At 37.4% G+C, this 12,203-nt stretch overlaps 1 protein-coding gene across 1 annotated transcript in view; it reads left to right on the forward strand.

Annotated features, from left to right (window-relative positions):
- The window catches only part of ADAM22 (ADAM metallopeptidase domain 22), a 235,196-nt gene that overhangs the window by 119,367 nt on the left and 103,626 nt on the right, over nt 1-12,203 (forward strand). Inside the window, exon 4 of the mRNA XM_040259774.1 lies at nt 2,626-2,692. Within this exon, the coding sequence (XP_040115708.1) occupies nt 2,626-2,692 (67 nt within the window). The remainder of the gene's footprint in view (nt 1-2,625; nt 2,693-12,203) is intronic.

Below are 12,203 nucleotides of genomic sequence, written 5' to 3' on the forward strand. Positions count from 1 at the left end.
ATATAGAGGCTTGATTGAAATAGCTGCATAATTTCTGAGCAGAGGCTTTTCTTCTCTGTAATTACATTCCTGTGGTGACTCATACTCTCTTAATTTCTTGATTTTATAATTCAAAGAAGAATATTCCCTTGAAATTTGAAAACCTGGAAGACTCAAAAGCTATTTTTTTAGAAATTTGTTATTGTTATTATTATTACTCCTACTGCTACTACAGTTCCTCCCCCTCTAAGTATCATTTTACATAGTTGCTTTTGATCTTACTCATGCTGGCTCCCATCATGGGGGTTTACTCACGTGGCAGTGAAGGAGAAAGGATCCAACATTAAGGATGCACTGTTCTGGATTCTGTGGCTTACTCAGCGGAGATGTGGGGCTTTTACTCTGACTTGGTAAGCAAATAAGGTGAGGAGGAGGTGTCCCTGGAGAAAAAGAACTAGATATAGCTTTTTGACATAGAAGCCATTTGTGATATAAGCCTGGCCAAGTGCTTGACCTTGAGCAGATCTCAGTAATAATGATCTTAAGGAAACAAAATAAACTGTTTTCAGGCAAGAGAAATAGCAACAGCAAAGATAATTAATCAGTTGTAAAGACTCCCAGTTCTGTTTCAGTGGTAAAGATTGGCCTTAAGTACTTTCTTGAGCTGTTTTGCAGACTTTAAACTCATGTAGGGCTAGTGCTCAATCATTACATCAAGTGGAACCTAAGGAAAGATGATGTCGATTTTTTGCTGACCCTCATGATTTCAGTCAACTGAAGTGTGGACTCTATAGACTGTTCCCCCAATTCTTTGCTGAATTTTCTCGTCTTTTCATGAATATGCACATACCCTTTACTTGAAACGTCCCAGTTTTGCTCTTGGGGAAGACACTGCTTTGGGCAAGGTGTTTTCCTTACTTGCTGCAAGTAATAAATTCTTTATTCTCCAGCTCTTTGGCTTGGTTGTATCTTTTGGCTTGAGAGCCACCAAGAGAGAGACTAGGTTTGAGGTGACAGGATTCACCCACTGGCACAGCTCGGTTTCTCTCAAGAGACTGCTTATTTTTGATTTTCTATTTCTCTTTCCTTCATCTGGTAACTTTTTTTTTTCTTCTGAATTTACTAGTTCAGATTCCCAAGAGAGGGAACCTGGCTGGCTCTGCTAACAAATGCTGCCACTCTCACTGATGGAGAAGTTGTTGGAGACTGATAGTAAGGTTGGGGGCAGTGTTTTGAAAACATCTGGTTGGTACCTCTCCTGTTGGGGATATGGTCTTTGATAAAGGTTAGGATGTGAATGTGCTTTAAAAATTTAAAGACTTTAAAACATTTCTTGAGTGTTGTGTCCTGAGGCACCTTACTAAAGGGGAAATTTTTTCTCATATGTAGAATTAGAGATAAGTATATTTAAGATGATGTAAATATTTAAAAGTTATTAATATATAAGAAGCTGGTGGTTGTTTAGGAGAGATTTCAAAAAAGATTATTTTAGAAAGCTTTATATTCTTTTTCATTTTTTCTAAACTTCCTTGCCTCTGTTTAATTTTTTTTCTGGGGGAAACATTTTGTTAGATAAAATATCAGACATAACACATGAGAAATGGCATGGTATAGTAGCAAATCAAAACTCTTTGATATAAAGCTAAAGCAAAGATCATTTCAAAGTTAGGGGCAAAGCAGTTAGCTGTTGGGGAAGGCTGTGGCTGAACAGGAGGTGGGGAGTGGGTGAGGGTGAAAGAATTCCACTTTAGCATGTTAAGCTTGATATGCCTATTAGATATTCAAGCAGAGACATCCAGTAGACAGTTAAATCTCCAGTTTGAGAAAAAGAAAAGGTCTGAATTGGAAATTAAAAATTAGATATTGACAGTGTCTTAATATTTAAAGCCATGAGACAGGAAAAGAGCACCAAGGAATATGGAGAGACTATCTCCTGGGAGTACCTCACTATTCAAACGTTGGAGAAGAGAAACAGCAAAGGAAACTAAGAAGGATGTAAGGAATAATAAAAATTTAAATTAAAATCTTTGTATACAAAAAAGCTAAAGTAAAAAAGGGAAGAATAAGATGTCTTAAAAATAATGGTAGTTTCCTAAACTTGCAGAACGTTATTGGTGGAATTAGCTCTGCTAAGCAAGGGGGTGACAGTTGGATAAGTCAGTTCAGCTTCATATCCTTTTACAAGTACTAGGCAGTGTGTGAGAAGGCAATGGCACCCCACTCCAGTACTCTTGCCTGGAAAATCCCATGGACGGAGGAGCCTGGTGGGCTGCAGTCCATGGGGTCGCTGAGAGTTGGACACGGCTGAAAGACTTCACTTTCACTTTTCACTTTCATGCATTGGAGAAGGAAATGGCAACCCACTCCAGTGTTCTTGCCTGGAGAATCCCAGGGACGGCAGAGCCTGGTAGGCTGCCGTCTATGGGGTTGCACAGAGTCGGACACGACTGAAGCAACTTAGCAGCAGCAGCAGGCTGTGTGTGTGTGTATGAAAGAAAGAGAGAGAAACCTAAAAAGTTTTGTTTTTGCCTTAAAATCTATATTAAACAAATCATTTATGCTGGAATGTTGTCAACAATGGTGATTTTCAAATGATTTACATATTCAAGGTCCTTTTTCATTATCATTTCTTTTTTTTTCCCGCAGTGATTTGCTGTCCTCTGAATATGTGGAGAGACACATTGAACATGGAGGGAAGACTGTGGAAGTAAAAGTAAGTAAAATTTTTCTCTTGGGGAAAACTCTGAGAATCTTTTAAGTGCTGATGATAATTTTAATTTTCCATGATGCTTCCAATATACAATTTGGGTTTTTTTTATATTTCAGAATTTATCATTAAAATGTGTCACTGGCTTAGGGGAAAACTTAATTATCAGTAAAAGAAGTCTTTACTACAGGAATTGTTGGAGTTATGCTTTGTGGGATTAATATTACTGCAAGTAATTCTCTTTTAGATTATATCACAGAAAATAATTTCTGAAATTGGCTTTTAAGGGTAGCACTGAGAACAAAGAGGTGAAATCTTGAGTCTAGGGTAGGTGCCTGGCTTTGTATTCATTTGGAAAAATTCATCTGGAAAAATTATGAACTTATTATATCAACAGGGATGTCCCAGAGAGTTTTAAATCCCTGGAGACAGAAATCTCAGGATACTGGTTCTTGTTGGGTAAACTCTGAAAAAGATTTCAAACAAAATTTTTTTTTTTTTTCTGATTTATAAGTGGTAGACCCAAGTTTGATCCTTGGGTCAGGAAGATCCCCTGGAGAAGCAATGGCTACTAACTCCAGTATTCTTGCCTGGAGAGTTCCATGGACAAAGGAGCCTGATGCACTACATGTCCAAAGGGTTGCAAAGAGTCAGACACAACTGAGCAACTAGCACTTTCACTTTCATAGGCATAAGAACGTGTCTTTCAACTGATGGTGTTGTCTGAGGTATATGAGACCAAACATCACCCAGGAGTTTCTTTAGGACCAATGTTTAATATAAAGAGTTTTAGCTAAGTGTTTATTTTCTTCTGAACAGGAGTTTAAGAAGTAGAGCTTGTCCTGTTCTTCCATGTGCTGCTTTCCAAACCCAGGGCCTTCCCTCCTCTTATAAAACATGTAAACACTCTCCTGACTTTTGTGGTTATTTTTTCCTTACTTTTGCTTATAGTTTTATTACCCAAGTGTGTTCTAGAGTTTAGTCTTACTTGATTTTTTAAAAACTCTCTTTTATTCCATTGGTTATCCCTTATTTTTCTTTTTATTCTTCCTTGCGGTTTATTTGTTGAAGAAGTCAGGTGATTTATCCTATGCAGTCTCTCACAGTCTGGGTTTTGCCCTTGATTGTAATTTTATATTTACAGTAAAATAAAATACATTTTAGTGACCTATCCTTGAGATAATGATTTGTATTATCTGCAAGGCATTCTGTGTCTCATTGAAGGAAGTTTTATTCTGATCAGAGAGGTGCATAATCCTGATTTTAAAGTTCTATTAAACCTTTTTTCCCATCAAAGTTTACAAAGAAAATTTTAGCCTGAAAAACATGATAAATACTTTTTATGTGTTTTTTAAATGAAATATATGAATATCATCTTTCACTTACATTTATTTCCAATTCATTTAAAAATTAAATTCGAAGTTTGTCCCTTAGTTTAAGGAGAACTTCTGTGTGTTTAACATAAACTTTAAGAATGTAAGCGCGAAATCTCAATTAATTAGAATACCCTGGGAACAAAATCTTTTTGTTTTGATTGTGTTGAACTATGGCTCTGGATTTTTATGACAAAAGAAACTGGAGTTGATGAGGAGCAGTGAATAAGTCTAAACCATGCAGTTTGCTGTCTTATTGCTAGCTAGCTTTTTCTGTCTTGAAGCTGAAAAGTGCCAGGATTTTGGTTAGTTAAAGTGTCCCATTACATAGGCTCTGGTTCATCAGTATTATAATCCTAATGATAGTAATCACTAACATTTATTGCTCATGATGTGACAGTCATATGAATTTATATATGTTCAATTCTCCAAATAGCCTGTAATTATAAAATAACTATTATCCCACTTGACAGGGAACTGAGGTATAGAGAGGTTACATAACTGGCTGAAAGTAACACAGGCAGGAGGAGTAGAGCTGCAGTTTGAATCTAGGCTATCTATCTCTGGAGCTGACTCTTACACCATGCTATCTACCATATAGTCTACATTTATGTAAAAGATTGAAGGCAAAAGGAGAAGGAAATGGCAGAGGACAAGATGGTTAGAGAGCATCATTGACTCAATGGACATGAATTTGAGTGAACTCCAGGAGATAGTGAAGGATAAGGGAGCCTGGCGTGCTGTAATCCTTGGGATCATGAAGAGATGGACTCGACTTAGTGACTGAACAACAACAGCAAATGTAAAATAGGATAGCCATACAAAGTGAAATGTATCTTATTTAGACTTATTATATGCATACCTCATTTTCTGGAGGTTCCTAACAATTGCACCTTTATAATCTTATCTTTAAATTGAAATGGTAGTCTGTGTAATGGGCCTTTAGGTATCCCTCTCAAATTTGGTTATGCATTTGGGTAGCTTTTTGGTAGCATCAGTTGCCCTGGGCAAAAGTGGTAAAGACATACTCCAGTATAAGGCCTGTTTTATTTTTCATATCTCGGGAAAATTGCCATAGTAGGAGTTTTAGAACACTAAAAGGAGAGAGGCGGAAAGCAAAGAGAAAAGGAAAGACACAAGCATCTTAGCATCTGAATGCAGAGTTCCCAAGAAGAGCAAGAAGAGATAAGAAAGCCTTCTGCAGCGATCAGTGCAAAGAAACAAAGGAAAAGAACAGAATGGGAAAGACTAGAGATCTCTTCAAGAAAATTAGATACCAAGGGAACATTTCCTGCAAAGATGGGCTTGATAAAGGACAGAAATGGTCTGGACCTAACAGAAGCAGAAGATATTAAGAAGAGGTGGCAAGAATACATGGAAGAACTGTACAAAAAAGATCTTCACGACCCAGATAATCATGATGATGTGATCACTAATCTAGAGCCGGACATCTTGGAATGTGAAGTCAAGTGGGCCTTAGAAAGCATCACTACGCACAAAGCTAGTGGAGGTGATGGAATTCCAGTTGAGCTGTTTCAAATCCTGAAAGATGATGCTGTGAAAGTGCTGCACTCAATATGCCAGCTAATTTGGAAAACTCAGCAGTGGCCACAGGACTGGAAAAGGTCAGTTTTCGTTCCAATTCCAAAGAAAGGCAATGCAAAAGAATGCTCAAACTACCGCACAGTTGCACTCATCTCACATGCTAGTAAAGTAATGCTCAAAATTCTCCAAGCCAGGCTTCAGCAATACGTGAACCGTGAACTTCCAGATGTTCAAGCTGGATTTAGAAAAGGCAGAGGAACCAGAGATCAAATTGCCAACATCTGCTGGATCATGGAAAAAGCAAGAGAGTTCCAAAAAAACATCTATTTCTGCTTTATTGACTATGCCAAAGCCTTTGACTGTGTGGATCACAATAAACTGTGGAAAATTCTGAAAGAGATAGGAATACCAGACCACCTAACCTATCTCTTGAGAAATCTGTATGCAGGTCAGGAAGCAACAGTTAGAACTAGACATGGAACAACAGACTGGTTCCAAATAGGAAAAGGAGTACGTCAAGGCTGTATATTGTCACCCTGCCTATTTAACTTATATGCAGAGTACATCCTGAGAAACGCTGGACTGAAAGAAACACAAGCTGGAATCAAGATTGCCGGGAGAAATATCAATAACCTCAGATATGCAGATGACACCACCCTTATGGCAGAAAGTGAAGAGGAGCTAAAAAGCCTCTTGATGAAAGTGAAAGAGGAGAGTGAAAAAGTTGGCTTAAAGCTCAACATTCAGAAAACGAAGATCATGGCATCTGGTCACATCACTGCATGGGAAATAGATGGGGAAACAGTAGAAACAGTGTCAGACTTTAGTTTTTTGGGCTCCAATATCGGTGCAGATGGTGACTGCTGCTATGAAATTAAAAGACGCTTACTCCTTGGAAGATAAGTTATGACCAACCTAGATAGCATATTCAAAAGCAGAGACATTACTTTGCCGGCTAAGGTCCGTCTAGTCAAGGCTATGGTTTTTCCTGTGGTCATGTATGGATGTGAGAGTTGGACTGTGAAGAAAGCTGAGCACCGAAGAATTGATGCTTTTGAACTGTGGTGTTGGAGAAGACTCTTGAGAGTCCCTTGGACTGCAAGGAGATCCAACCAGTCCATTCTGAAGGAGATCAACCCTGAGATTTCTTTGGAAGGAATGATGCTGAAGCTGAAGCTCCAGTACTTTGGCCACCTCATGCGAAGAGTTGACTCATTGGAAAAGACTCTGATGCTGGGGGGGATTGGGGGCAGGAGGAGAAGGGGACGACAGAGGATGAGATGGCTGGATGGCATCACGGACTCGATGGACGTGAGTCTGAGTGAACTCTGGGAGATGGTGATGGACAGGGAGGCCTGGTGTGCTGTGATTCATGGGGTCGCAAAGAGTCTGACACAACTGAGCGACTGAACTGAACTGAGGAAAGGAATGGTAAATCTTCTGCATTTATGGATGGGGTAGGAAGTAGATTTCCTTGGAGTCAAAAAGTAAAAATAGATGTCTTGGAAGAGATATGATTTGTTATTGTATCATTACCAGTGAATGATCATGACCAGTCACCAGTGTTATTAGTTCTGATAGTATTTGGTTAAATTACTTGATCTCTGATAATAATGATCACAAAGTAATAACTGCTAGGTATCTCTTTTATTAGTTCAAATTATTTCTAGACTGAATGTGACCACTCCTAACCTGTCCTTGAATCAGAATCCTAATCGTTAAGGATGGATATGTAGAGACATCCATTTTCCAGTATTGACTTTTGACTGGCACTTAACTGCTTACTGCCCATCACTTAATTGAATTTAATGCACTCAGGGATCATTGTCTCAAAGTCCTAACTGGTTCCATAGTGGCAGTAAGAAGATGGGTAAGAAGGCATTGGAGAGTGGGTCAAGGTTGAAGTCTGGAGATTAGAGAGTGCTGTGTGTTGAAGAGCAGGTGTCAGAGGAGAACGTGTTTGCTTAAGGGGTGGGAGAGGTTATTGTGACTAACCCGTTCCAGTATTCTTGCCTGGAAAAAGCCCGTGGACAGAGGAGCCTGGCAGGCTATAGTCATTGGGGTTGCAAAGTCAGACATGACTGAGTGACTGAGCAGAGAGAGGGAACCTTTTACTTTGATGGAATGGTGGTGGAATTTTCCTTTAAAAAATATTGTTTAGGCAAACTGAAATGGCCATGGTCACTTCTGGGAACTGAGTATCAGGGAAGTTGATATAGAAGCAAGGAGAAAGCCTGAGTGTTTTCTTACAAGATAGCTTTTCTCCTGCTGGTCACATCCATCTCCCCTCCCTGAGGTTTGGCGGTTTATGAAAGATTTCTAGCTCAGCACAGTATTGTCCCCCAGCAGGAGGCTGTGCTACAAGGAGATTCCCTTTGCATTCAATTTTTAAAGTCAGATTTCCAGCTCAATTCTATTTTCTTTAAAAAAAAGAGAGAGAGAGAGATATACCTTAAAAATCCCGTCTTAATCATTTTGTCTTCCAAAATGACTGTGTCAATGACAGGCAAAAAAAATACTAGTGGAGGACAGCTATAAGAAATCACTTAGAAAAATTTACATGTGATAACTGTCAGGACAATGGATACCTTCCTGGCCTATGCTAACTTTCTAGTGTCTATAAACCTGAAAATCATCCATATAAAATTGCTTGTGATCTTGAATTATATTCAGGTTTTCTTATATTGTTTTCTAGATTTGTCCTTGAGGAACATAATTCTCAATACTTGAGTACTTCAAACATGCACAATGTGTTAAAGAAATAATGTTTCTTAAGGTATCTTTTAAGAATTTTTATTTTTACCAAAAAAACCCCCACAAGTGATTATATGGTGCTATAAAACATTGTAGACTCCTTTATTAGGAAAAAAAATCATCTCAATTTTTAGTGACAGGATTTAATTTATCTAAAATGTACATTATAGTTTAGTGACTTTATTCTGCTTCTACTTTTTTTTTTTAATGACACCTTTACTTAACATATCCTTTTATGAGATGTAGATTTTTCCCAAACTCGTTGCATATAATTGAATAGTACATAAGTGCTTGAACTGTTTCTTTTTTTAGTCGTGGGGAGCACAAAAATAGCTAGTTAACTGCCAAAGTGTCATTTCATATATTTATTGCAGCAGAAAAGATGAACAAAGGGATTAATCTGTTTTTACTTATCCTGCGTATCCAGTTTCCTTATTGATTCTCAGAACTGCATTACCGTCCATATTCTTGGTTCTTTCTATAGAAGCAAGAAGAGTAAATGATTAAATAGAAAAGAAAAACCAGACCTTGGTGTGCAGTAAATTTTGCTGCATGCCTTAGTACAGAGCCTCCCATATTGCTGTATCAGTGATGAATCTTTTTTCAAATAGCTTTTAGAATATCTTTGTTTTTGAGGCTGTCTTTGAGATGAAATACAAGCAATAGCCACGGAATCTATACAAAGTAGCCAAGTAATCTATACAAAGGCTATTTAAAATCTCTCTCTCTTTTTATTTTAAGGAGAACAACTCAGCAGCAGTACTTCTTTTCCAAAATGTCTTTCTTATTTACATCTTTTCCTCAAGATAGAAACAGGCTTTCTATCTTGAATTCTCACTATAGTAGCTTTTCTAGAACTTCTTGGATATGGGAAGAATACTTAGTCACCTAGATAGTAATGAAGTCATATGGCCTATGAAGATGCTTTTATAAAGGAATTTTTTAAATGGATCTATTTATAGTTGTCACCTAAGTTCTTAGTTTTATCACCCTTAATTTCAAATTGGAGTTTCAGGCATTTTCCCTGACTCTGAGGAGACGGGGAAGTATTTATCCAGTAAAGAAACCCAGTAATCATTTTAAGGCGAGCTGAAGGGCAGACTATCAATTAAAGACCTTTAGTTGGTCCTTGAGGGACTCCTGCTACAATGATAGGAATGTTTGGCAGATGCGACTACCCATATGTTAGAATCTGTATGTATGTTCTTCTGCTGCACTTGCGGGGAGATTTAGGTTAAGGACTCTCAGCACTGAGCTTAAACTCTGAGAGCGGAACCTCTGGTGCAAAGGAAAACTAAAGATGCAGGTGTCATAGGTGAGATGGGCATGCAGGTACCTCACATAAGTTATTTTGGCCAGAGAGAACATTTCAGATGTCATAGCTATGGACATAATATTTGTTTACACTACTTAAAAAATAATTTAACCACAAATATACATATTTTAAAATTAGATGACTTGGAAACATTTTTTCTCAAGTACATTCTCTAAAAGAGTTTAGCCATGACTTAACATCAATATGACTTGTAATTAAATTAGAATGATTAAAGAAATATTGATCAATATATTTTCCTTATACATAATAATTAGTTATTAGCTATAGCTAAATCAGTTTTAAACTTTGTTATATTTAATGACTTCGTTAGCTCCTAACAGTTGACGTAAAAGATTTTTCTTAACCTCAGGATATAAGAAGCCTGCAAGAATGAGATCTAAACTTTCTAAAAAGTAAATGTATAAACAGGGTTAATCTTCTAATAATTGATTAGAAATTATTGAGTTGAATTTCAGGGATGGTGTGATTCAATTCCAGGATCTTCTAATTCAGAGATGATTCTGTAATTGCAAATAGGACCAGCACAGGAAACCTCCTCCTTTGGGTCCTGTGGGTTTGAGTGGCTTCCCATTTTTTAATGCTTTCATTTTAAATGGTGAATTATATCAGAAAGAATGATTCAATTTTCTCGTTACTGTTGAAAGAGCCATGATATTCTCACAGAAGTTTTATGAAGTATTTTAAATGCTGAACAAAAGTGTAACTGGAAAAACTATTTATCTGGTGGTTGGTAAAGCAAGTCCTGGGCTCCTCTGGTAGTTCAGTGGTAAAGAATCCTCCTGCATTCGATCCCTGGGTCAGGAAGATCCCCTGGAGAAGGAGATGACAATCCAGTATTCTTGCCTGGAAAATCCCATGGACAGAGGAGCCTGGAGGGCTACAGTTCATGGGGTTGCAAAAGAGTTGAACATCACTTAATGACTAAACACACACATAGGGAGTCCTAGTGAGCTACTTTCATTGATTGAGAATCACCATATGTTACTCTCTTACTGTCCTGTGGAAAGACTATGCTTTTTTTTTTGTTATCTATTAACTCCAAGGCTAGTCTCATCTTAGAGGCGAATAACTGCTGCCAGCAGTTTAATGCTAGTCACTTGGAAGAGTTAACCATGTTTCACAAGGCCAAACTCATTTTGCTTCCTTAAGGCTATCGGTGGCATATTCTCTCTGGCTAAAGAAACACTCACTTTACCAGAATTTAAAAATATGATGATTTTCTATAATGACTTTATATCATTCTCAAAATTTTGTATTTTTGCAAATAAATAATTATTATACCCATAAGTGCTCTAAATTTTACCATCCTGAATTTCCCATTTTGTACAATCTCTACCTCTTTGAATTATGTTGATATTCTCAATGAAATCAATACTGGTAACTGCACTGAAGAATAATAAAAGTAGAATTAGTAGTTGCAGTTGGAGAAATAGCAAACATTTGTATGGTACTTACTATGTGCCAGGCACTAGTCTAGTAAGTGTTTTCCATATTTTAAATCATTTACTCCCTCAGTAGTACCACTGATATCCTCATTTTGCAGATGAAGAAACTGAGCACATAAAATTTAACTAACTTACCCTGGAATTGGAGCCAAGCAGTCTGATGCTGGAATTCATGCTATTATTCACTATAATTTATGCTCTTTATGGAAACCAATAATTACAGTCACAGAGTAATCAAAATACAGATATGTAAATTACAGCATGTCATTTTACCATTTACAATTATCAATACATCTTCCTTAGCAGATGTTTTAGTAAGCCATGAATTGGAGTTGTAATCGTTTGGTTTGGGTGAGTCTCTTTTCTTCTAAATATAAAATTTCCATTATCCTAAAGAAAAGTAAATGCCCTCTAAGAATGCCCTGTTTTATCAGTCATTTTCTCTTGGGGTTTATTTTTAGTCCTTCTTTGTACTCCTTGGAAGTTAGACTGAGTATTGTTCAGTAGAGGGAATTGCTGTGGCTTTTAAACTGTAACCATATGAAATATGTTGCCATCTTGCACATGGCAAACACATGGCTTCATTCTTATGCCATCTTATTCTTACATGTACTTTTGTCTGCTGTGGAGGAAATGTAAAGTTTTATGGACAAGAGCAGGGAAGCTAAAACGTGTCATCATTCTGCAAAAAAAACGACAATATTTTGTCGTATCCCTGCCAAGGTGCTTCAAAATGTCCATCTCCTTCATTCCCCAACACACACACACACACACACACACACACACGGAAGAAAGTAAAAGAGCTACACAAATCTCTTAAACAAACTGATAAAATATCTGTTTCTTCATCACATGTAACAATTATTCCGGGTTTGTCTTCTAACTTTACTTTTTATCCACTGTTAGTCATCTATTTAGCATCTTTTTTGATGAGCTGGACACTGCATTTTCCCCCTGGCAGGCTTATGCAGACATATGTTCCTCTGCCATCTTGTAATCAGTGTGGTTTCAGTGAGGTCTCAGGTTTCATGATTTAATTCTTTTTGTATTATTGGAAAAAAATT

Source organism: Oryx dammah, unplaced genomic scaffold (genome assembly GCF_014754425.2).
Source record: "Oryx dammah isolate SB20612 unplaced genomic scaffold, SCBI_Odam_1.1 HiC_scaffold_18, whole genome shotgun sequence".
Taxonomy (NCBI): domain Eukaryota; kingdom Metazoa; phylum Chordata; class Mammalia; order Artiodactyla; family Bovidae; genus Oryx; species Oryx dammah.